We start from the raw sequence: 25,688 nt of genomic DNA on the forward strand, positions 1-25,688 counted from the left end.
TTTCAGATTCCAAACGAGATCTGAGGAGTTATTGCCTAGCATCATGGGATATAGGGTTGCCTCGAGCCGGTAAAATAAGCTCTCTAGCTTTAGTAAGTGGCAGAGTCAGAGCCGGGGATTGGCTCCGAACCCATCCAGCAAGAAAGAAGGCGAGAGAAGACAACTAACATGGAATGTTATGGTAGGTACGTAACTTCTCATTTAATAGCTTTCCACTATTCTGTGGTGGTTTCTGTGTGGCAGGGGATTGCTGTGTTACAGCACTGCTACACTTTTGCCTTTTGAATATTTGGCTCCTGGATCATATACCATGCAGGTACATCAGCTTCACTAGTATATTTCTATGAAATTTTTGTGCAATAATTTTAAATATAACACGCAGTGTATATATCTTATGTCAGAGATGATTTTGTTATGGCTATAGACCACTAAAAAACTACAGTTTTAGATCAGGGTGACCCCCCCCCCCCCCCCCACTCTCTCACACACACACACACACACACACACACACCCTCCCTGCAGCCTTCAACTTTTTTTGGTACACCTGATGTGAAGTTTTTTTGCTAAAGACTGCACCATGTGTATGACTCCACGCATTCTTAAGTGGGGGAAAAAACAACGGTGTGGCTGGAGCAGAGCCATGTAGTCAGTATGCCAGAATGTTTAATAGAAACTCAATGAGATGTAGCATGGTTTGAAACATTTTTACTGTAATAAGTTCTTCTACACGTATTTTGATATTAATCTGTGTAATGCATTTAGAAATGTATGATTAAGTACGTGTAGCTTATTTAAAGCCTAAATTCTGTATATATATTACTTGATGGTGGTATGGAGGCAGCAGTGGTCCATTCCATTTACATAAAACTTAGTCTTGCAGACATTTCTATCTGACCTTTACAAGAACTTGTTATCCTCTGCAAAAATGAAGGTTTTCCTTTAGAGTTTATAGTATTCACTGAAAGTATTATTTTATTTTTGTGTGCATGCTCTAGCTTTGTATTTGACTTTCTGGTTGTTTGTGTGGTTGCTTATGGTTTATCTGTCACTTGCAGGTTTATAAGAAAGTATTAATGTCAACTGGTATTTTATTTTGTAGGAGCACTTTAGTTAATAAGGAGCCCGATAGTATGCTGGCCCGCATGTTCCGGGATAAAGGTTTGTCTAATTTTCTTTGTTTCATATTTTTTATTGTCCTGAAGTATTTAAACTTGATGGAGTTTCTGCTTAACACTGACTTTTCATACATAGGAAAGATCGCTTTTTTGACATTTTAACTGGTCCTTGTAAATGTAGAACTGGGACTTTTTTTCTTTTGTAGTTAAATGTTCTAGTGTAGTTGATAACACTCTGTGCCTAATGACAACTTTCTCGTTTGTTGGCAGTAGTTATGTAAGGTACAGGTTCGACTGTTTGCACATTCCGTGACCATGCATAAACAGAATGTTAGTGTGAAGATGGGGCAAGCATGTAATGTGCTGAGCCATTACATGTCCATTCTGGACCAGACCTAAAAGTGATCCCTAGAAAAGTTGGATGGTTATTGTAGAACTTAAGAAGTTCACTTATACTGGAGTACAGTGTTAACTTTGTTTGATAGGAAAAGGAGACAGTAATGATATTTAATGCATTTTAAGTTTTGCAAGCTGTTAAGATTTGTATTTCCCTTGTGCTTTATTTGCCTGTTGCATTACCTTGAATGTCCTTGTGCTGTCCTTTTCTACTGCACATATTGGTAGGATATTTCATTGGTCTCCAGCCCTTGCTGTGAAGTAACTTTACACATCTGTTGAGTATTTTGTTTCCTACAGTTTGTTGCCTCTGCACTTTTCCCTTTTTTGACCTTCCTGTTTCAGGTTGACCCCTTTGTGTCTTCTGGACTTGATATTGTGCATCATTTTCTTGCACCCTCTCCCTAATCAATTCTAAAATGAGAAACTCTAGCTCCTTTGAACACTAGTAATTCCTTTATTCTTACATCATGCATTTGATGGATTTCCTGTGGACTTGCATCAGTCTGTCCTACTCCTTGCATAGCCTTCAGAACTGTGCACAGATTACTCAAGGTGTGGCATTAACAGAGTCTGGTTAAGGACCAGTATTAACTCTTTACCTCCTGAAGTCCATCCGTGTTGAAGATGCATGGGCATGCCCTTTCCTGTGTGTCTGTGTGTGTGTCCTAGGCTATTGGCCCTTGGGCCTGTATGAGCGTAGCCAAAAAGGTACCCTGGCTTTCGCCACCCAAGAAAATGTATTTTCATGTGCCCTTGTCTAGCAGAGCCACAGAAGTGATCCCCGGGGTGTATTTCCCATCTTCCCTCCAATCAAGATTTTTCTGGCAGAGTGTTAATGAGCTTTGTTTGATATAGGTAGTTTGTTCCAGAGTATGGGAAGTCTCTCTGATAGAAATCTATCCCTCCAGGATGTTCTGTTTTTTGTGGCGACCAGGTTTAGGTTCCTAGAGTGTGTGTTCAGGGAAATTGGGATTTCTTTTAAGTGGAGCATGTCCAACAGCGCTGGGTTTGACATACCTTTGTATGTTGGGCAGAGATCATCTCTGAGCAGGTGATAAGTGACTGAGTAAAGCTGGAGTTTTTGAGACCGCCTGCATAGGGCATCTGTTTGAGGCCAGTAGACCTCCTTTGTGAGGTATTTCTGCAGCCTTTCCAGTTGTAGATGTCTTGAGGTACCTACCAAAAGGGGTGTTGTACTGTAATGGGTGACTCGTAGAGGGGAACAATTGCCTTTTTTTTTTTTTTTTTTTCCTGGATTAGAACTTTTTGTGAGAGGTGTGCCACGTAGGATTTCTTGACTACTGTGGTGATGTGATTATCAAAGGAGACTCATGTCCACATGTGTCCCAAGGTCTCTTATCACACTTTCGGTGTTAAGTAGACTACTGTCTGTGGTAGTTCATGGGTACAGAGTTTTAATAAAAGGGATGACTTTGCACTTTTTGGCATTGAGCTTGAGGCCATGGCTTTGACACCAGCCATCTGTTTCAGTGATGTCCACATTGTTAGGGGTTTTGATTATGGCTCCAAGTTTGCAGTCATCTGCGAACTTCATTAGCCAAAGACCTTCTGTGTTAGCCTGTACTACTGAGAAGTAGGTACCAAACGGAGAGGACACAGGACTTGAACCTTGTGGTACTCTAGTTGTCATTGGTCTGAAGTCGGATTTGGAGTCTGCTGCATTCACAGTGTGGGTTCTGTCAGTGAACCAGTTGGCAACCCATCTTTTGACACATGGATTTATTGGTGAACGTATAATTTCAGAGTGGAGGATGGTGTTGAAATGCTTGGCGATATCTAGATTGGCTTTGTGAACCACCTTACCCTCATCTACGGCTTTGGTGACCGCTTCAAAGAAGTCTATCAGGTTTAGGAGACATGATCTGCCTTTTACAAACCCGAACTGGGTGGGGTCCAGAGTTGGGAGATTATCAATGTCATTGTTTATAAGCTCCATGATACGTTCCATAGCCTTGCAGACCAGGCTTGTCGGGCTAATAGGGTTGTAGTTCCCAGGGTCTGTGGTGGCCCCCCTTTGTAGAATGGGATAACTGTCGCTGTGCACCATTCAGTAGGCACAAAGCCTGATGTGAGGCTATGATTGAACATGGTACTTAAGTGGCGTGCTAGTTTGTTCTTGTTGAACGCAGCCTGGTATGTTGTCAGGTCCCATGGATGCTGTGTTCTTGGCTTTGGCGAGTGTGATTTTTATCTGTGCAGCCGTGATTACAGGAACTTTGCATTTTTCTAGTATAGAGATGGGATGGGTCCTTTGGGGGTTGAGAGGGCGGTAAAGTTAGCACTGAACCTATTTGCCAGGATGTTGGCGATCACTTGGTTTTGTATATAGTGTCATTGTGCTGTAACTCAGCAGATCTGAGTGTTGCCATTGAAATGCTTGACATAACTATAGAATGCTTTGTGGTGGTCTTTAGAATCAGTGGCTATTTTGTTTTTGTAACTAGCTTTGGAGGATTTTGAGGGATCTCCACTTTATATTGAGGCTGATAAAGGAGTTCCTTCAATCATGGTATTTTACTGTCTTGCAACAGTTTCTTCTGTTGTATTTTATGCCAGGGAACCACCAGACTGACTTCCTGTTTTGGAGGATAGCATCTTGTTTCTGTTGGGGATAGCATCTTGTTTCTGTTGGGGATTGCACAATCCATGCACTCATAAGTGCTTATAAAGTGCATTTGTGTAGGATTTAGCAGTCGTACCTCTATTGTCCGTCTGCATGAGTGTCGTGAAGTTTGCCCCTTCTGTGTTAAGCGTGAAGGTGGCTTTGGAGAAATTTATTATGGTGGTTTCCCTAATCGGGGTGGGATATGGATGTCTAGGGTGGTTTAGCTTGTGGTCTGATCTGACCTGTGAGGAATTGACCTCTGGTGTGGAACACCGGTCACCCATGTTTGTAATGACCAGGTCTAGGATATTACTGCCCTTGTTGGGGGTGTGGATAAGTTGATCCAAGGCATTGGAATTTATGAAATCCAGAAAACTGAGTTGGTACAGGAGTTTTCCCAGTTAATGGTGGGATACTTGAAATTGCCCATTATTAGGGTGTTAGGTTGTACCGTAATAATTTCCAGTGTATCAAGAAAGGAGTAGGAATCCTGAGGCATGGTGGATCTGTAGCAAGCTACAATTTGGATTGCAGTTTTGCCCAGAGTTAGTTGCACTTCGATAATCTGATGCATTATGCTGAGCAACTAGCCTGAAGGTGTGGATATCCTTAATGAATATGGATATGCCTCCGCCTTTAGTGTTTCTGTCCAGGTTAGTTGGCCAAAGGGTGTGGTATGAATTATAGCCAGGTAATGCAGGTGTGCTCTCTGGAGCCTTGAACCGGGTCTGTCACTGCACAGATGTCAGTGTTGTCCAATTTAAGGAGTGCCTCGAGTGACTGCATTTTCAGGTTTAGACTTCTAGCATTGAGTAGCATTATCCTCAGATTTTAATTGCTTGTACCTGTTATGGTGGTGTTTGTCATTTGAACCTTGCCTAAAAAAGGCACTATGGTGGTGGCAAGAGCCATAGCCAGTATCTGGAATCCCAAGGGCGACTGGTACAGGCCTTCTCTGGCAAAGCATCATGGTCTGTCAATCATGTCATCCCAGACACATACTGGATCCCCTTAGAATGACATCAGTAGCTTAGCCAATTGTTGAAGTCTTATCACTTTGTAGTTGTACTGTGGTATAATTCTGGGTGATGGCAGGATGCTAGTAAGAGCTAGGGTCATACCTGACTGAGCTAGAAGATTAGACAGCTCCTTCACGTCTCCATGTAGTCCAGGGAGGTACGTCTCTGGTCATTCATATAATGGGTTCATAGGTTGGTACTGGGCTATTGGCCCTAGGGCCTGTACAAGCCTAACTGTAAGAATTCCCTGGCTATTTCTTCCCACACTATTTACTTCCCTGGACGCTTGCCTAGCATATCAACATGGACAATGGCAGTCATATTTGTACTTGTGGGGTGACTGGAGTGCATGCGTTGCATGGTAGATCCTGGCACCTGACAGGCAGCTGACAGTAACTTTCTCCTTGTTTAGCCTGGTGGGTGGAACATCAATGTGCTTGACTGTAGAGGCATCTATTACTAGAGTGTTGGGTATGTTATGCATTGTGGGCTGTGGTTGAGTGACACACTGAGTTTATGGGCTATGTCATTTGGGTTGTGTTGGGAGGTGGAGGTTGTTTGCATTTCTGCTTTGGACGTCAGTGTTGCTTGGGCAGATTTTTGTTGTGTGTGTGTGTGTGTGTGTGTGTGTGTGTGTGTGTGTGTGTGTGTGTGTGTGTGTGTGTGTGTGTGTGTGTGTACACAAGTTCTGGAAGAAAGAAATGGTCTTAAGTTGAAAAGTGTCACTGCATATGATTTGTTTTACTTATTTTGGCAGTAGCAAATAGGCAAAAAGTGTGTTTAGAGGCATACCCTCTTTATAAACTTGCTTTTCCATTTACTTTTTCGACAAAAAAAAAAAAAAGAGCAATCCTGAATTAAATGTTAAGAGGCCAAATGTATGATAGAACATTGACATTCTCTCTCTAGAATTTTGCATATCTAACGCAGTGCAGGAAAATATGGAAGTCCGTTTATGGGACAAGGCTTAGGCAAACTAAGGTGGATCTTGAGCCTTTTAGCAAGTATGTGGCTGTTGGTAAGATATTTCTATGGCTTTGTATTAGAAATGTTCAGCTTCTAAATCAATATTGGGGGATGTACTTGTCTGCAGTTTCTAGCAAGTTCCATGGAAAGGTGGCAGCATAAATTGGAATGGAGTAATTGAGCTGAATGTTTTTGTGGAAGGTGGCAGTGTAAAGTGGAATGGATTGTGAGATGACAGTTTATTTGGATGAGGTTAAGACCTTGTTCTATATTACTACCTGAACATGCATAGAGCAGAAAGTGTTTGTAATATATGAAGGGGCACAGTTGTAATAGTATTACACAGGCATGCAACTCCGTTATTAATTTGCGAGTATATAACAGGTGAAGAATTAGGGTAGTTAAGTTCTGATATGCTGCGGAAGAAATGGAAAGCAGAGCAAAATATAGTAGCATTACTTCTCTTTATTGTTGAGAGAAAATGCTGCTGTTGAAACTCTAATGATTAGCTAGTTACCCTAACTTTGGAGGAGCCAGGCAGTGAGGGTTGTACTGAGTGGCTGATGCCAGGTCATCCTGTTGGGACGGAGAAAGGAAGCAGCTTAGTCCGCTGCAGTACTGCTGTCCAGTACAGACTAGCACCATCATAGCTTTTCTCAAACCTTGAGCTCCTGCCCATCTCCCACAATGCCCCCCCTCTTCAGATTTAGTTTACCAAACTAAATGTTATAAATATTAAATACTCCAAAAGGCATTCATACAGAAATGCACTAGAAAAGGGACCTTACCTATTGAAGGCTTTGAGTTTGTTGAATTGGACTGGCATGCATCATGAAGATCTGGTGTGGCAAGTACAGAACTTTTATATTTTTAATGTTAGTCTGTTTACTTCAGATTGAAGGACACAGCCCCACCTTGCATCTTGGGAGACTTCATGACAGAATATCCTGGAGAATGGTAGCCCCAAAATTTCTGCATCTTGAAATCATGTGCAGTTTATAGCATCTTGAAAACGTAGGCAGTGAAGTCAATGTTGCAGCTGCATAGTTATCTTTTAGAGTTTCTGAAGAAGAGTAACAGCATAGCCATAGATGCAGTTGAATAGCCTTTAGATGTGTGTTGAATTTTCTTGGTACTAAAAATATGGCAGAAGTAAGGCAGTGCGTTAGCCAACTGGGCAAGTGAACTTTGGATGTCTTGCTGATTTTGTTCTTGTGGAGGCAAAAGCGTTAACCATCTTCTGTAGTTCTGTGCAGGTAGAATCTTAGTTGCCTGTGAAATTCAACACACTATCATGTGTATTCTCCATTGTAGTACTGGAGAAAGAAAACTGATAGATTCAAACATTTAATTAGGTTAGGTTTTCCGATTTGTAGATTAAGGATAGGTTTTCTGACTACTGTGAGTATTTAGGCTGGGGTAGTTTTGTAAAAAATGCTTTTGTCTTTACATAAGACTAGACATGTAAGGTGGGGGTGGTACAGTGGTGTAGTGGTTAGTGTTGTCGCTTCACAGCAAGCGTTTTCTGGTTTGATTCTCTGGGTACTTTCTTCCGTGCAGAAACTGCCTTTCTTGTGAGTTCCCTCTGGGTGCTTTGGTTTCCTCCCACATTCCAAATATAATGCAATAGGTGGATTAAACATTCTAAATTGGTCCTAGGTGTGTGTCTCTGCATGGAAGTGTGTGTGTGTGTGTGTGTGTGTGTGTGTGATGCACCCTACGTGGAGGGTTGGGCCTTGGGGCTAGCAACCTGAGCCTGTAAAACCAGTAAGTGCTACAGAAACAACAAGCACTTTAAGTGGTTTGTCTGATGTTCCACATGGTGCATGAATGGGAAAGAGAAGAGAGAGGGACATAATGTGGCGTGAGCGATCCTACATGGTGATGCTTTTGATCTGAGAAAGTGTTTTTCAAAAATGATTAAGGTGTGGTGATATGCCTGGTTTAAGAACAAACTGGTTAGCTTTTTTAAAATTAAGTTGAGATTGCGTAGAATAGGTTTCTTCATCGGGATTTTCATCAGAGATACTTCTCTTAAAATGGGTTTGAAAATCTTTTGGGCTGACAAGACAACTTACTGTTGTGGTTGGGGAAAATAGAACCTTTGTCATACAGTTTTTCAGGAACTTTAAGAATGGGAGGTATGAGCACTGTAAATGCATTTATTGCCTGCTGGGCAGGTCAGAGAAAGTATTGTCCATTTACCATTAGTTTTTCTGGTAGAGGGTTTTCTGGACTGCTGAAAGCGTTTAGATTAGGCTTGGAGGTTGATCTGTCTCTTGCCTTCAGAAGAACTGGAGAAGCCATTTAGTTAAGAGACTACAATTTTGAGTGAGGCTTGCCAGACATTGTGAAGGACTGGATAAGTCTCTACAGCCCAGGGTTTCTTCTTGAACTTAGGGCAAGGAAGAAGGAAGCGTACCTGTTTTGTCCAAAATGATTGATGCAAGAGTTGCTTTGGCTCTGTATAACTTGACTTTCTGTAGGAATCTCATTTGGGGAAGTGGTGGGAATTTGTAGAATACCTTTGCTGGCTACCAATGGACTAATTATTACCGAGAAGGGATGGGGAGGATAACTGCTTTTGGTGTTGAATGAAGATGCAGTTATACATCATGGAAGGGTTTCCTCAGCTCATTAAAGTCATCAGTGCTGTTGTCAAGCTGAAGGATCAGATATTCTTTGTGTTTTCACTGTTGCATACATCATCACACTAGGGTTTATCTGGCTGCAGGTAGCCGTCAGACGGCCTGAATACCAATGTCTTGGGATTTCTACATCGGATGCTGTCGCCTTTTCCATAATTACAGGTCATCAGGGGTATAAAACATGCAGCCGACACAATTATATCTGACTTTCTTGCCGAGAAGGAGCCCAAAGCATAAGCAGTTTACAAGTGCCAATTGGCCACTACCTGAAATTTTTGTTTTTCGAGTTTCAAACCTGAAGTCTTCTAAAGCCAGGTACCCCGTGTTTTTTTTTTTTTTTTTTCTTGCTCTAACCGGTGTCTGTACCAACTGTCTTGCCTGTGGAAAGCAAATACCTCCTAGATCATTCTTACTGCATCACCTGCTTAAGCCCAGACCACTATGCCTGTTTTGTGCCTTTTTTAATGCCCTAACCATTTGTCTTCTGGCTATTTTTGTAGCTAAATTTTTTCACTCTCGTTTTCTGTATTCTAAAATGGCTTTGGTAAACCATCAGACTAGCGATCTATCTGAAAAAGCGCAGAGACTGCATAGGTCAAAAGCTTCCGCAGACACTTCTGTTAAGCTAGTGGCCTGTCCACCAGTTCTCTGTGAGGTGTCTTGGTAGTCCCTGATGCCTGGTTCTACAGATTCGCAGTCCTCTGCTGAGACCCATTCAGAGTCCGTATGCCGTGAGATGCTTAGACTATGGAACCTGTGGATGTCTACACCTTGTATGGGTCCGGAGTAGCTGTGCAGGAATCGGCTTCTAACGGTGTATTCTGACCTACCGATATTTGTATTAAGCCAACAACTTTTTTAAAAAAAAAAAAGTCTCAGGCTCAAAGTTCGCACTGTCTAGAAAACCGACGTCCAAAGCGCATGCTCAAGCTCCAGCCATTCGAAGCACTTGTTTTTGTGGCATAGAAGAGCTTGTTACACTCATTAGGGGAAGCCAGCCTTCCCCTGCTTAAATACAAATTAATAGAATTTCCTTCTGATTCTACAGACCAGGAGCCCTATGACTTCTGACCCTTCTGATTACCAGGACATGCCCTAATCTACCCATGAAGATTCAGATGTAGAGGATTCCATTCCATCTGCCTCCCCTCCAGAGGATTTTTTTTTTTTTGGTGAAACTTTGCATACCTTTAGACATTTGTGCTGGGAATGCCAGAACTATCCTCAATCCAAAGAGACTCTGGGGAATTTTTAGATTTGCCTCTGCACAGGCTTCTAGCTATACCCCCTGTCCTGGATATTGTAAATAATGGCTTAATGGAATCCAGTCTAAGTTCTGACACTTAACCACCAGCTCCTAGAAAACTTGACCGGTACTGCAGAGTACCTGACTCTCTCAAATTTCTCTCTAAGAATCACACTGCAGATCCAGAGACCATTTCCCAGGGGCTTAAAGGCATTAAGGCTGCTACAGCCAAAAACCTTGCCCCTTCAGGCAGGGATTCTAGAGCTTTAGACAGATGGGGGTAAGAGGGTATATACCTCTGCAACTCTTGCCTTTAGGACTTTGAATTGCCAGTTTCACATGTTGAAGTACCAGCAACATATGGAACTACTTGTACAAAAATGGTATTTCCAGATTGTGCCAAAAATAAAGATTTACAAGAGTTAATGCATTCTGCAAACCAAGTTAGTAAACATACTCTGCCTTATGAGTTTGATGCCTTAGAAGCTTCTTGCAGGGCTGCTGTCCGAGTCTGTACTGAGAAGGCATACTTGGCTGAAGGAACAAGTCTTGCCAGACCATGTCAAAGCAAAATTGCTAGATGCTCCATTACATCCAGGATGGTTTGTTTGGCGCACAAGCAGTAGTAGTTCTTAAAAAGATGGAAGAAAATGCAAAATCTATGCAAACTGATTTCTTAAAGGTGTCTCCTCATAGATTCGGTAGGCATTGGCCTTCAAAAAACTGGTCCTTTCCAGTCCCTCCCAGGCTTTCTCAGTCCAAACCCAGGGGAAACAAATCCCAAGGCTACAGTCTCAGCGTATGCAGAGATCTAAACAATGGAGTGTTCCCACCTCAAAAACAGGGAGTGGTAAGACACACCCTTATGGAAAAAGTTCACAACTTTACAGTTATCCTTCACAGCCATGCCCAAGTACTTGCACCCCTAGGAGGAAAACTCGCCCATCATGCAAAAAATTGTATGTCCATTACTCGGGACTGATGGGTTCTAAACATTGTATCCCATGGATACATATTCTACTTCCACTCACTGCCAACCCCAAGTGGGTTGCCAGACTTTCCTCCAAATCAGTGGGCAGAGGCTCAAAAGCTAGTACTTTCCCTTATCCATACCAGGGCTATTCAAGCTGTTCCAGTAGAACAAAGGGAACAAGGTTTCTACTCCAGACTGTGCCTGGTGCCCAGAAAAGAGGGCTCTTGGCACCCCATCCAGGATGTATCTATTCTCAAAACCTCTCTGGTGGTCCCAAAATTCAAAATGCTTACACTGCAACAACTTCTTCCTATGTTAGCTAAGGATGCCTGGTTAGTCACCCTAGACCTAAAAGAAGCTTATCTGCACATCCTCATAAGGGAGTCTTGCAGGAAATATCTACATTTCAGGGCAGGCTCTGTGCACTATTAGTTCTTTGCACTTCACTTTGGCTTATGTACTGCGCCCAGAGTGTTCACAAAGTGCCTGGCTCCAGCCATTGCATACTGCAGGGAGAGAAATATTCACATTTACCAATACTTGGACAATTATCTGATTCGGGTGGACAGTCAGGAATTGCTGCTTCCACATCTGGCATTTGTAAAAAGACTTCCAACTTCACTGGGATACACAATTAACAAAAAATCACAACTGGTGCCCAGGCAACAAATAGTATTCTTGGGAGCAAGCTTGAACGCAACTTCCCAGATGACATTCCTCACTGTAGAAAAGCAGGTCCGTTTGACAAACTATTTCAAACTAATGGCCAAACCCAGCTGTCTGCAAGGAAAATACTGCAAGCCCTAGGGTTCATGGCCTCATGCATTCTAATTTCATATGTAAGACTGCATATGAGGGAACTTTTAAGTGTCTGGTGTCAACGTTCTCAGGACCTGGAAACACTAATTCCTATCATATCTTGTCTAAGGGTAGAGTTCCTTTGGTGGGCAGAGGCATGCAACCACAAGGGATTTCTTTCATTCAACCCCTTGCTGCCAAAACCCTGACAACAGACTCATCAGACTGTGCATGGGGGGCTCACATGGCAGGCAAATGCATTCAAGGGAAATGGAGCCCAGAACAAATTCTGCTGCATATCCATCAAAAAGAGATGCTAGCTGTACAGAATAATCTGACAGCCTTCAAATACCTTATCCTTCCACGGTTGTGGTACATTAACTAGCAGGGGGGGTGGGACTCGTTCTTGCATGCTCCACAAGTTAGCCATGGCCTTGTGGACCACAGCCTTTAGCAACAAAGTGCTCCTACAAGCTCAATTCCTGCCAGGCAAGCAAAATTCACTGGCAGACTACTTAAGCGGAAGTCTACTGGACCCTCCAGAGTGGAAACTGGAACCCAACTCATTCAAACTTCTAACCCAGAGGTGGGGAACAGCAGAGGTGGACCTTTTTGCCTCCCCCCAAAACCACCAAGTGAGCAAATTTTGCACCTGGAATCCTCGCAGCAGAGTCTGGAAGGTGGATGCCCTATCCTTTTTTATATGGGGAAAACCTCTCAATTTATGCCTTTCCTCCTCTGCCCGTCCTCTCAAAAGTACTACTCAAGATTGGACAGGCCGAGGGCAATCCTTATTGCACCAGACTGGCCATTCCAGCACTGGATACCCACTCCTGTGCAGTCTGACAGCAATGCCACCCTGGCACTTACATCGGACACCTTCCCTGCTGTCCCAGCAGGAGGGACAGGTTTTGCATCCACAGCTGCAAACCCTAAACTTGGCAGCCTGGTTTATCCCCTGAATACACCACCAGCATCCCTCAGCAAACAGGTGCTGAATGTCCTCCTTTAAGCCAGAAGGCCTAGTACTAGGAGATTCTATTCTGAAAAGAGGGAAAGATATTGCTCTTGGAGTTCATCTCTAGGAAAGGATGCAGCTGTGCCCACCTTACCTCAAATTCTTGATTACCTAGCAGAGCTGCTCCAGAGGACTGTCTTTCTAATCCATTAAGATTCATCCCTCTGCCATCTCAGCTCATTATAATACTGAGCCACCTCTCTTTTTTTTTTTTTTTCTCACTCATTCTTGAAACAATTTCTGAGGAGCTAACAATTTAAGGCTCTCTAAGAACGTTCCCACCTCAGCCTGGGACCTAAACTTTGTACTGGAGAAGCTCGCACTTCACCCTTTTGAGCCTGCTGCTTCAGCAGAGTTAAAATTCCGCTCTTGGAAAACAGCTTTACTTCTAGCTATTACTTCAGCAAGAAGAGTGTCTGAGTTACAGGCACTAATGACGGTGGCGCGCTTCATTATATTCCATGCTGACAGGATTTCCCTCAGAACTAACCCATATTTTTTGCTCAAGGTGTTCGCCTGTGTGTCTTTAAACCAATCCATCCTTTTTCCCTAATCCTCGGAATAAAGGGGAAAGGATCCTGCACTCCTTGGACGTGCACAGATAGCTCAGGTTCTACCTTGACAGGACTAAGCCTGTCAGAAAATCTGACCAGCTGCTAGTCTGCTTTGCTACAGGGGCAGAGGGCAAGGTCATTTCGAATCAAACCATTTCCAGATGAATAGCACACTGCATCCATTTCAGCTACAAGCACCATGGAAAACCTACCCCCTCAGGGGATCAGAACTCATTCCACTAGTGCTACTTAAAACTCTACAGCAATCCTCAGGGGAGTCCCTTCCAGGCACATCTTGGAAGCTGCAACCTGGAGTTCTGTACACACCTTCACCAAACATTACCACTTACCCATTTGTTTTCTAAATCCAGAGCTGAATTTGCTGCAGCAGTATTACAAGGCCTGTTAGCCAGACCCAACACTTTCTTGACTGCTTCCACCCTTCCTTAGCTTTGGGAATCCACCCACGTGTGATTGCAACAGTGAAACACTAAGAACATAGTACAGTTGTGTACACTTAACCATAAATGTAAATGTAAATGTTCAAGTGGATTTACTGTTACAGTCCTGGTTTCCCCCTCTCCAGCCCTCTGGCTTTCTCTCTCCTTTCTACCTATCCTCTTCATGGCCATTTTTTATGGCAGGGGTGTTTACTTTTTACTGAAGGTGTTGCATACCATGTAATAGCTTCCTATTTTGGAGGCTCCTGACATCTGGGGCAAGAAAAACTGATTTAATGGCATTTGCTGCATGTCTTGTACCCCTGATGACCTGACTTCATGGAAGACGCGATGGCATCCAACGCAGAAACCCCAAGACTCTGGTAATCGGGCCAACTGAGGGCTGCCTGCAGGCAGATGACCCAGATGTGGTGATTGCAACAGTGAATATACCTTAACATCTATATTTATGGTAAGTGCACACAACTGTACTTTGTGGCATCGGAAGACACTTGCAGAGCCTGTTCATTAACGAGATGACTTGACTCGGATGTGTGCATTACTTTCAGAAAGTTATAGGAGTTTGTTGCCAACTGCCAGACCTTGATTGCTTCCCAACAGAAGTGATGAGCTGTGGTTACACTTTGTTGATATACTGCACTACTGACGTAAGGTTTGTGTTGGAGTGTGATTGCACGTTATGGAAGACTATAGTGAAGTACTAAAAAAACGGCTGTGATGGCCTCTAGTTGCAGGTACATGTACATCCCTTGGAGTGTGCAGTAAAAAGTGGCACCCCACACTTGCATACAAGTGGGTAGATGTGTCTGCTGTGACTAAGGGAGGGGCAAAGGGATAGTCTTCTGTTCATGTCCACAGATGTAACCACCCTGGTAGTTCCCAGCATATTCTGGGTAGTAAAATCATTTTGATTTATAGGATCCTTCAGCTGAAGCCAATGACTGACGTTCCACTACTGAAATTGATAACTTGTGACGACTACATGTGGGGCTTACAAGTGTTCACAGATATCTCCCATGGAGAGACATAAGGGAATTAAGTAGTCCCATGCATGCATTAATAACTTTGTAGAGACAAGGAGCCAGTTGTTTGCATACAAGACTATTTTAACTCTGTCTTGGTGGAAATGCAAGTTGTTTCTAAACACCCAGCGGATAGTAGTGAGACTAGCCAGCAAGGCCATAAGTTGATAATCATCAGTTCACTTTTGGGGGAATATAAAGCTTGTGTAAATCTTGGCTATTTTTGTGTGAGTAGTCTTTCTGGAGATTTTGAGCCCATCCTCTCTACTGTAGACAAAGGAGTGACTGGATCCTGACAATGGAACTTTGTTTTCCTTGCGTATTTAAGTCGCTTAGATTTAGAATTGACCTGAGGTCCTCATTCTTCTAGGGAGAGTAAAAAAAAAAAAAAAAAAAATAAAATAGAATTAACTCATCTTTTCTAATGGGACCTCTTAGCTGGCTCTTGTTTTTAAAAGCTTGTTTATATCCATCCTGACTGCTGCCTTTTGAGGGGGTGGAATATATGGTTGTGGAAGAGAGATTCTTAAGGTTGTGTAAAAAAGGGGTGTTTTGAAGGATCTAGTCCAGTCTTTTGGGTATGGATTCAGTCACACTGGGCTCTGTACAAGCCCTTTCCGCATCTAGGTTTATTGTGGTGGTAGCTGGATGGATTACCAAAGGCATAGGTGGGTAGTCCAAATTGCTTCTTAAAGTATCTGTTCTTAAAGAGGTGTCAACAGCCTAGGACGTCTGTCTCTTTCCAGTATCAACTTGAGTTTGTGATCTTATGGAATGTTTGCAGGGAATCTCCCCTTCATAAAGAGCTTTATCCTAAGTGGGTAGCCCTTCATAAAGAGCTTTATCCTAAGTGGGTAGCTCTACAAAATTGATGTGCCGCCTCTTGTGCCCACATCTTCTTAGAACACACTGAGTGGACTCAACCTAGTGCTCAGAAGAGTATTCTGATCAAGATCTGCAGTGGCTACTCAAGACTTTCGTGACTCTGAAGATGAAGCCAAAACTGAGGGGTATCACAAGTAGGAGTTGACATGGCAGGTACATCTCCACTAATCATCTTCATGGGGAGCTGCTTTATTACATTATGTAAAAATTGGAATGCATAAGTCAAAGCTGTAGATGCCTCCTCTCCTGGCACAGAAGCTATGACATACAGTGAATAGTTTGAACCACAGTTGGTCAAAGGCCATCTACTTTGGCACAATGAATAGCCTTGAGGGAATCAGTGTCAAATCAGGAGGCATGCCTCCATCATTGTGTCCATACTGACAAATGGCTGTCCTCCACCACCAGAATGGTCATTGTCAAGGCTACTGGTGTTTGTATGCGTTAGCATCACGTGAAGCAAGTCCATGGGTGCTGAAGTGAAAGGTGCAAGAATCTGTCTCCGCAGTGAGACTCGGGAGGGGGGGGGGATAGGCTTTGGAAAGGAGCGTAACATGGAAATTAAGGGGTTTCTTCTTCAGGGCATGGTCTGAAACATAACTCTGAAGTGTACTTAAAGGCAGCATCCCTGAGGTCTTTTTAAAGGAGTTGTACAACTTTAAAGAGTGAGACTTCTTTTCTAGTATCCTGTGGAAGTATGCTTGTGACTGTCTGTGTTTTGACTTCTCCAATCTTCAGTTTTATTTCTCCCATCTTGCTTTCCCTTGCTTTTCTTAGAAAGGTAGTGAATAGAAGGATTTTTTTTCTCCATTCCAGAAGGGAAAAGGAGCCATAGTTTTCTCATATTTTGCAGTTTGTCTTAAGGTGATCCATCCCCAGATGCACTATGCAACTACACACAACTCTCAAACGTCTTGTGTGGTGGGGGTAAGGGTGTTATGCCCACATTTAGTGCCATGTTTGAAAACTGATTCCTTGTCCATATCTTGTGGCATTTTAGTAGTGTACTTGACAAATAGTAATTTAGAACGGTTTGTGTGTCTTTTTGGCTATTCCCAGTTAGGGGTCATTCCTAGTTGGGGGTCACCAGAGTGGAACTACGGTCCGCTAATGATTGGCAGTAGATTTTTATGGTGCAGAGTTGCTAGCCCGATGCCCAACATTCCGTGAAGGTGCACCCATTCAAACATGTCTTTCAGAGGACACTCTACCATGGGGAGGACAAGCAGACTCCACATAGAGTGCGCTCCAGCCAAGAATCAAATAGGAGAACCCAGAACGCTACCGCTGTACCACCACAGCTACAGTAATTTTAGAACTATAAACATTCAAATGATTCCTCTAAAAAAATAACGGATAAACATTCAACTTTTGTCAAATTATAGCAGAGTAAAACTAATATTTCAATACAAATAAACAACTGTAAATATATGTTGATCAGAAAATCCTAATGCAGTTTAGCCTAAAAGGTCTAAATGCAGAAGCTGGGAGGAAAATGTAATTTTGACAGGAAAAATATTTTAAAAATATAGAAATGTAAGTGGCACCTTGTACTATACACACATGTAACTTGGTGACTTTGTTATAAATTGGATTAATTGAAAACGATGAGAATGAGACTTTCTGTAAGATTGTCATGTTCTGGGATATACACTTGACCCTGGCAAGTATAAAACAAGATGTGGTAAAGCGAGGAAAATAAAGGGTTATTGTGGGAGTTGGGGTAGAAGTTCAAGCTTTGGAAAAAGCTATGATGCTAGAGTTTGCTAGCACTTATAGCAACCAGTCCTTCATTTTGAAGTGGACTTGCTGGATTATGTAAGTTATGGATATTTAGAAAAATTAGCAGATTGGGATAAGGTTGCAAAGCTGCAGATAAACTTTTAGGTACTCTAATTTGACTAAGATGGACTTGCTGGCCTTGGTGCATGCAAGTTATCCGTATGACAGAACCTGTGCTGCTTTGATTTGGAGTGCAGTAATTGTTTTCCTACAAATAGCATTCCTGAGACTGAAATCAGTCCCACCCCCCACACACACAGGTGGGCACACAGACATGCAGAGACGCTCACACACAGGCGGGCGCACACATGCGGGGCACCCAGACGCGTGCGATTTATCTCTGTATGCCACATTTGTTTTGCTATACAGGTTTACTTTTTAGGTATGATGTAGGTCAGCCATTTTGCAGCAGCGTTCTGCATATTGTCAAAACATGAGACCCAGCTTTCAATAAAGTAGCACGGTGACTTGTGAAGTACTGCATAGATATCATGTGACTAGGTGACAGTTATCCCAGTAGACAGTCCCTGAAGACAAGTCACTGTAGACTCCCTTCTAGTTACTTAAATGCATCTGTGGCATCTTGCTGAAATTTAATATGCGTTAAATTGATGTTCAAGCTAGGAAGAACCTTTTGGTAATTCACTTTCACTGATGCCCCTTTACTCTTGTAGTACTGTTCAGAAGAATTTTTAGTGTGTGAGGTGACTGTTGCATGGATAATGTATTTTGGGTGCTTTTCAGAGAGAACTGTGAAGGACTAACTTAAGAATATTAGACCATTTGTAAGAAATTTTCCCAGAACCTGATGAACAGGACAGAATAAAAAGACAGCCTTGTTAAGTAAATGTAGTTGCCCAGACATAATCAGGTCACCTACTTTGGACAGGTTCATATCTAAAATTGTTAGATTTAGCTTCTTTAGCTGACCTAGTGTATGACACACAGTTGGCAGTGGATTATTTTTAAATGTAACAAGATTATATAAAGCAGCTCTCCAAAAACTAAGTACACTTAAGAACGTAAGCAGCTGTGGCACCTGGAAGATTTATTAAATAAAACAAAACCATAAACGTTAAAAGCAGCTAAACTAAAATGTTCAGACATTGATCTGAAGATTTTAGACCTAAGGCGCTCCTCCTGTTTTTAGTTTTATAATTTATTTAAAACGTTTTTGATCTGTTTTATTTAATAAATCTCTTCCGTGGTACAGCAGCTGTCTACATGATAAAATGTATGTCACTTGGTGAGAATAGTCCAACTGTGTACATGATCCTTAATTTGAGGTTAATCTACTTTTCTGCATGCGTTACTGTTCACTTTTGAGCTAAATAGTCTTGCAGTATGTGCTGTTTTTCCATCAGCCTGATATTATTATAATTAGAAGGTGGGAGCTATGTTTCCACAATCTCAAAAATCATTTCATCAAGTTTAAAGACAAATTCAGGAGCTTGGCAGCCTTCTTGGTTGGAAGAAGTATTTCTAAGATCTTTTGGAGCAACATTCACAGGATCAAGCAACGTTCACTAAGGATCAATATGCAGAAAAATTAAGTTATGTACTTAATGATGTTCTTCATCTCACATTGCTGCAGTCCTTACACTTGGGTAGTCCGCTGTCCTCGGTCGGCCCGAATATCAAAGTATTAGGTTGACGTCGGTCAAGGCGCTTAAGACTGACATCAGGATGTCAGGGTACAAATGCGCATGACCGACGTCATATCCTCAGTCTTTTTTGCCGCATGGTCCGATGCAGAAGCAGCGTTGCAAGTGCCGTTCGGCGTTCTGAAATTTTTCGAATTCGGAGTTTCAGACAGAGTCAAAGTTGGCTAAGTACCCCGTTGGGGAATATTTTAGTTTTTTCTTGCCTCAGTGGTTTACCGGATGTCAGAAAAAGTGAATAACTGTATTTCTTGTGGGAAACAGATACCGCATAGAGATTATCATACTTTGTGTATTCCTTGTTTGGGGCCTGAGCACGACGTTGTTGGGTGTCGCTTTTGTGCTAGGTTCAATAAGCGCACTATTAAGCGAAGGTTAGATTGTGCCAGGTTGGTTTTCGGGAAGCGGTGCAATTATAATATGCCGTCGGATGCTCCGACGCCCGCTTCTTCGAAGAAGCGCAAAGACAAAGCAGCTAAACCCAGGCAAGAAGAGTCGCCGTGCGGACGCCGGTTCTTTAGAGGCGTCGGTGGAACCGGTGGTTCCACCGGAGGCTTCTCTGGAGTCCCAGGGGGAGACTTTGATATTGCAGGATGTGGCCTCTCAGGAGGCAGGTCAGGCTGAGGGGGCTTCTCAGGTTACTGTACTCCCCTCCCTTCCTAGGGTGGTTAGGCCCTCTCCTTCTGTTTCCAAGGCTTCTCCCAGAGGCAGGCGTGGTTTAGCTTCTGTTGGTGTCACTCCTAGTTCATCAGGATCTGTGCCCAAGAAGCATATGCTTAAAATGGCAGAAGATTTAATTACTTTGATTAGTGGTTCTTTGCCCCCTCCTGAAAAGAGGCCTAGGGTGGAACCAGAGTTGGGGAGTTTTGAGCAGGCTTCGGATGTTTCAGAGTCTTCGGCTGAAGACTTGCAGGAGTATTCTCCTTATTCTGATTCTGATGTGGTTGATTCTACTCCTTCTGCTTCTGCTTCTCCTCCAGAGGATTTTTCTTTTTCAGAGACTCTTCATTCCATGAGGGAACATTTTAAGTGGGAAGGTCAGGACTTCTCTGATTCCAGGAAAAGGCTTAGGGAATTTTTGCTTTTACCCCAGCATAGGCCTTTGGCTATACCACCTGTTCTGGATGTTGTGGAAGATGTGTTTGCAGAGGCTTCACTTAATCCTGATTCTTTGCCTCCTGCTCCTGTTAAACCGGACCGGTATTACAGGGTGCCTGAAGCTCATAAATGTCTTTATAAGAGTCCTAGGGCGGACCCAGAAACTGTTAGTCAGGGACCTAAGGGTGTCAAGGCCTCTGTTGTAAAAAATCCGGTTCCTCCAGATAGAGGCCAGGGCTTTGGATAGATGGGGAAAGAAAGTTTATACTTCCTCCACCTTAGCGATGAGGGCTTTGAATTGCCAGTTTCACATGTTGAAATATCAAAATTATCTTCTTTCTCAATTGAAGTCTAAGGTAGATGCTCTGGCGGAAGGTATTGAGTGTAAAGAATTACAAGATTTGGTACATGTTTCTGAACAGGTGGGTAAGCATTCTTTACAATGTGGTTTTGATGCTGTACAGGCCTCGTCTAGGGTGGCTGCCACTGGGTCAGTTCTTCGCAGGCACGCCTGGCTGAGGGATCAGAATTTATCTGACCATGTTAAGACAAGGATTTTAGATGCCCCTTTACAGTCTGATGTGTTTGGTTCACCTGTGGAGGCAGTCTTAAAGAAAATGGAAGACAAGGCTAAGTCTATGCAGACTGTTAAAGATTTTTTACAAGTTCAGCCTCCGAAGTTTAGTAGGAATTGGCCTGCTTAAGGGGTGGACGTACCCTTCTTATGATTCACAGTCTAGGGGTAGATCTAGACGTGGTAGGGGCAGAGCTCAGGGCTCTTTCAGACCTAGAACAGGGAGTTCACCTGCACAGTCTTCGGGTGAGGGCAGGGGCCAGTCCTTTCGTAAACAGGCCCAATGACCTACCTTTTCAGCTGCCAGAGCCTTCTTGCCTGGCAGCACCTTTGGGAGGAAGGTTGGCACTCTTCAAGGAAATTGGAGTTTAATTACCCAAGACAGATGGGTATTGGATATCATACACCAAGGTTACAAGTTTTATTTCCATACCTTGCCTCCTTTCAAAGACATGCCAGACGTTCCTCCTCAGCAAAGAATAGAGGCTCACAAACAAATTTCTCTGCTGCTTCAAATAGGGGCCATACAGCCGGTCCCTCTGCCAGAAGTGGGCCTAGGATTTTATTCTCGCCTGTTCCTAGTACCAAAGAAGGGGAACACGTGGAGACCAATTTTGGATTTATCTATCCTCAACACTTATCTGGACATTCCCAAGTTCAAAATGTTGACGTTACAACAGCTTTTACCTCTGCTGGGCAAAGATCATTGGATGGTGACTCTGGATCTCAAGGAGGCTTATCTTCATGTTCGTATCAGGCTAAGTTGCAGGAAGTATCTGCGTTTTCTGGCTGGGACTTCTCATTATCAGTTCTCTGCATTGCCCTTTGGCTTATCTACTGCGCCCAGAGTGTTCACGAAGGTTCTGGCTCCAGTGATAGCTTTCTTCAGGCTAAAAGGAATACAGATCTATCCTTATTTGGACGATTGCCTGATTCTGGCTCAAGGAAGGGACGAACTTCTTCATCATTTGCAATATGTGATAGCAGTGCTAAGATGCCTGGGGTATTCTGTGAACGAAATAAAGTCCAGTCTAGTACCCTCTCAGGACATGTGCTTTCTGGGTGTGAGACTGAATACAGCGTCCCAGATGGCCTTTTTGACCCCGGACAAACAACAGAATCTTTCTCTTTACTTCCATCAATTGTCTCATCAGTCCAGGCTGACTGCAAGGACAGTCCTTCAAGCCTTGGGGTTCATGGCATCTTGTATTCTGGTGCTTCCCAATGCCAAACTGCATATGAGGAAGCTACAATGGTATCTCAAAAATGTATGGACACAGCACTGCCAAGATATGGACACTGTCATTCAGATAATACCTTGCATTCAAAAGGAATTTTTGTGGTGGGCTCAGGAATGTCACCTAAACAAGGGACTCTCTGTGACCCGGCCAGAGGCGAGTCAGATTCTAACGACAGATGCCTCAGACAAAGCTTGGGGAGCTCATCTAAATGGAAAGTGGGTACAAGACACGTGGCCTGCCAAACTACAACATCTACATATCAACTTGAAGGAGATGTTAGCAGTCCAATTTGCATTAATAGCTTTCAAGGATTTACTTCTTCCAGGGCAGGTGTTGGTTCTAACAGACAACACCACTGTCATGTGGTACATCAACAAGCAAGGGGGAACACATTCTTATCCTCTATGCAGACAAGCAATGATTTTGTGGGAGACTGCTCTCAGTTTACAGCTAAATCTTCAGGCAAGGTTTCTGCCGGGAGCACAGAACTCCTTAGCAGATGTGTTGAGCAGATCAATTATGGATCCCCACGAGTGGAAATTGGATCCTCATGTATTTCAGAAATTGACAGTGTCATGGGGAACTCCAGACATAGATCTGTTCGCTTCTCCACTAAACTACCAGCTGCCAAAGTTTTGCACAAAAAGGTTTCATCCCACAGCTTGGAAAGTGGATGCTCTTTCTTTCAATTGGAGCAATCTTCATGTGTATGCCTTTCCACCTCTGCCTCTCCTCCCAAAGGTACTCCTAAAGGTCAGACAGGACAAGCCAAAGATGATTTTAATAGCTCCAGATTGGCCTCGACAGCACTGGTACCCATTACTGAGAAGTCTGGTACGGAAACCTCCATGGCCTTTGCCTTCCTCCACACCTGCTGTCTCAGGAGAACAGTCATTTACTCAATGTCAAACTTCACTCTCTTCACCTAACAGCCTGGCATATTCTGTTTTAAACCCTGGAGGGTCTCAGCTTCCACAGCAAGTTTTGAATGTTATTTTGGAGGCCAGAAGGCCTAGTACAAGGAAAGTGTACGCAGATAAATGGAAGAGATTTTTATTTTGGAGTGCAGCAAAGGAATTTGATGTTTCTAAGCCTAATTTAAGTGTGGCTCTTCAATATCTTGCTGAGTTACTGGACAAAGGTTTGTCCTTCTCTTCTATTAAGATTCATGCTGCAGCAATTTCTGCTCACTATGACTGTGACCCACCATTGTTTTCTCATCCTTTGTTTAAGCAATTCCTTAGAGGGGCAAAGAATATAAGACCCCACGTGAGCTCCTACTCCTGCTTGGGATCTCAATTTTGTGTTGGAGAAACTCACTCTACAACCTTTTGAGCCTGCAGCTACTGCAGAGTTGAAATATTTATCATGGAAGACTGCTTTTTTGTTGGCCATTACCTCTGCGAGAAGGGTTTCTGAATTACAGGCCCTTATGGCAGTTGAGCCTTTCTTGATTTTCCATAAGGACAGAGTATCTTTGCGTACTAATCCTTCCTTTATGCCTAAAGTGGTTTCTAGTGTGGCTTTAAACCAAACTATTCATTTGCCTACTTTGTATGCAAACCCTCAAAATGCAGGGGAGAAGATTTTGCACACTTTGGATATACACAGGCAGTTGCGATATTATTTGAGCAGAACTAAAGGGTTCAGGCAGTCTCAGCAGTTATTTGTTTCATTTGCTTTGGGTTCTCAGGGCAAGCCTATTTCAAAACAAACTATTTCTAAGTGGATTGGGTTTTGTATTGCTTTCTGTTATTCCCATCATGGTAAGGAGATTCCAGTTGGGATTAGGCCTCATTCCACTAGGGCTACTGCCACTTCTACAGCTTTTTTAAGGGGGGTGGCAACTAAAGATATCTTAGAGGCAGCCACTTGGAGTTCAGTGCATACTTTCTCTAAGCATTACCACCTTCCTCTTTACTCTACTCTAAATCTAGGGCTGGTTTTGCCACTGCAATTCTACAGGGCATTTTGGCAGCACCTAATGCTTTATAGTTTTGCCATCCTCCCTTACCTCTGCTTTGGGATTCTACCCAAGTGTAAGGACTGCAGCAATGTGAGATGAAGAACATAGTACAGTTTTGTACCTACCATAAATGTAGATGTTCGAAGCTCTACATTGCTGCAGTCCAATTTACCCTCCCTCCTTCCCCTCTGTAGTTAGAGGCGGTGGTGTGGTTTGGGTTGTAAATATTGTGGATATTGTATATATTGTACATATGGTTAGTGCAAGGGTGGTTGGTTGTTTTTTGCTGTCTTTTGGTTTTGGCCTTTCTTTTTAGGGTCTTCTGACATCTGGGGCAAGAAAAGACTGAGGATATGACGTCGGTCATGCGCATTTGTACCCTGACGTCCTGATGTCAGTCTTAAGCGCCTTGACCGACGTCAACCTAATACTTTGATATTCGGGCCGACCGAGGACAGCGGACTACCCAAGTGTAAGGACTGCAGCAATGTAGAGCTTCGAACATCTACATTTATGGTAGGTACAAAACTGTACTTTTCATGTGTATTGTCCATCTTGCCCGTTCTCACTGGGTATCCGATCTGATAAAATTTGAGTCTGTCTTTGTACACTAAGCAACTTCCTAGTTACCTCCAATCTTGTTTGCCCCTAGCAGACTGTGTGTGTGTGTGTGTGTGTGTGTGTGTGTGTGTGTGTGTGTGTGTGTGTGTGTGTGTGTGTGTGTGTGTGTGTGTGTGTGTGTGTGTGTGTCACAAAACCAAGACCGAAACACTAAAGGTGGAGTGTCCATATTCACAAACTGTATTCACACCTCCAGGCATCTGAAATTCTCCAGGTACAACTAACACTAGGTAAGACTGCAATCCAACTTGTAGCTTACTGCAGATCCCCCCACCATACCCCAAGATTCTCACTACACTTTTCTAAACATACTGGAAAATATTAAGATACAACCAAACACCCTAATATTGGGTGATTTCAACTACCCTGTCATTAATTGGGAAAACTACTCTGGTACCAACTCCTTTTCTCAATGGTTCTTGGAATTCATAAATTCCAATGCCCTGTATCAACTAATCCATTGGCCCATGAAGGCAGCCAATACCCTAGACCTGGTCATTACCAACATAGGAGATAAATGCTCCACACCAGTGGTCACCCCCTCATTGGTCAGGTCTGACCATAAGCAAATCACCTTTGAGATCCACCCCCCAGTAAAGAAACCCCCTTAAACTTCTCCAAAGCCAACTTCATGCTACTGAAGTCAGAAGTGACAAACTTCACAACACCCACGCAGACAGGATATGGAAGTTTGACTGCAGAATCCTACACTAAGGCACTGTTCGAGCACATTCTCTCATGCATGAATCATGCCATCCCAAAATAGAACCAAGATGCTCTTCTCCAAAAAAGGAAGCCAATCTGGTGGTCCCCTCCTGTAAACAATCTATACAACAGAAGGAAGAAACTGTTGCAGAAAAGAGGAAAATCCCAGGATGCAAAAAAACTCCCTCACCAGCCTCAGTAAGAAGCTGAGATCCCTCATAAAATCCTCGAGCTAGTTAGGAAAATAAAATTTCCAAAGATTCCCAAGACAACAACAAGGCATTCTGTAGTTATGTCAAGAATGTAAATG

General features: G+C 43.1%; 1 protein-coding gene across 3 annotated transcripts in view; it reads left to right on the forward strand.

The window, feature by feature from the left end:
• Positions 1 to 25,688, forward strand: part of KCTD9 (potassium channel tetramerization domain containing 9) — a 458,686-nt gene that overhangs the window by 118,554 nt on the left and 314,444 nt on the right. For all 3 annotated transcript variants that reach the window (XM_044083151.1, XM_044083153.1, XM_044083152.1), the window contains one exon: positions 1,100 to 1,158. In XM_044083151.1, coding sequence (XP_043939086.1) covers positions 1,100 to 1,158 — 59 coding nt within the window. The remainder of the gene's footprint in view (positions 1 to 1,099; positions 1,159 to 25,688) is intronic.

The sequence above is a fragment of the Protopterus annectens genome, chromosome 9.part0, assembly GCF_019279795.1.
Source record: "Protopterus annectens isolate FY-2018-M chromosome 9.part0, PAN1.0, whole genome shotgun sequence".
Classification (NCBI taxonomy): Eukaryota; Metazoa; Chordata; order Ceratodontiformes; family Protopteridae; genus Protopterus; species Protopterus annectens.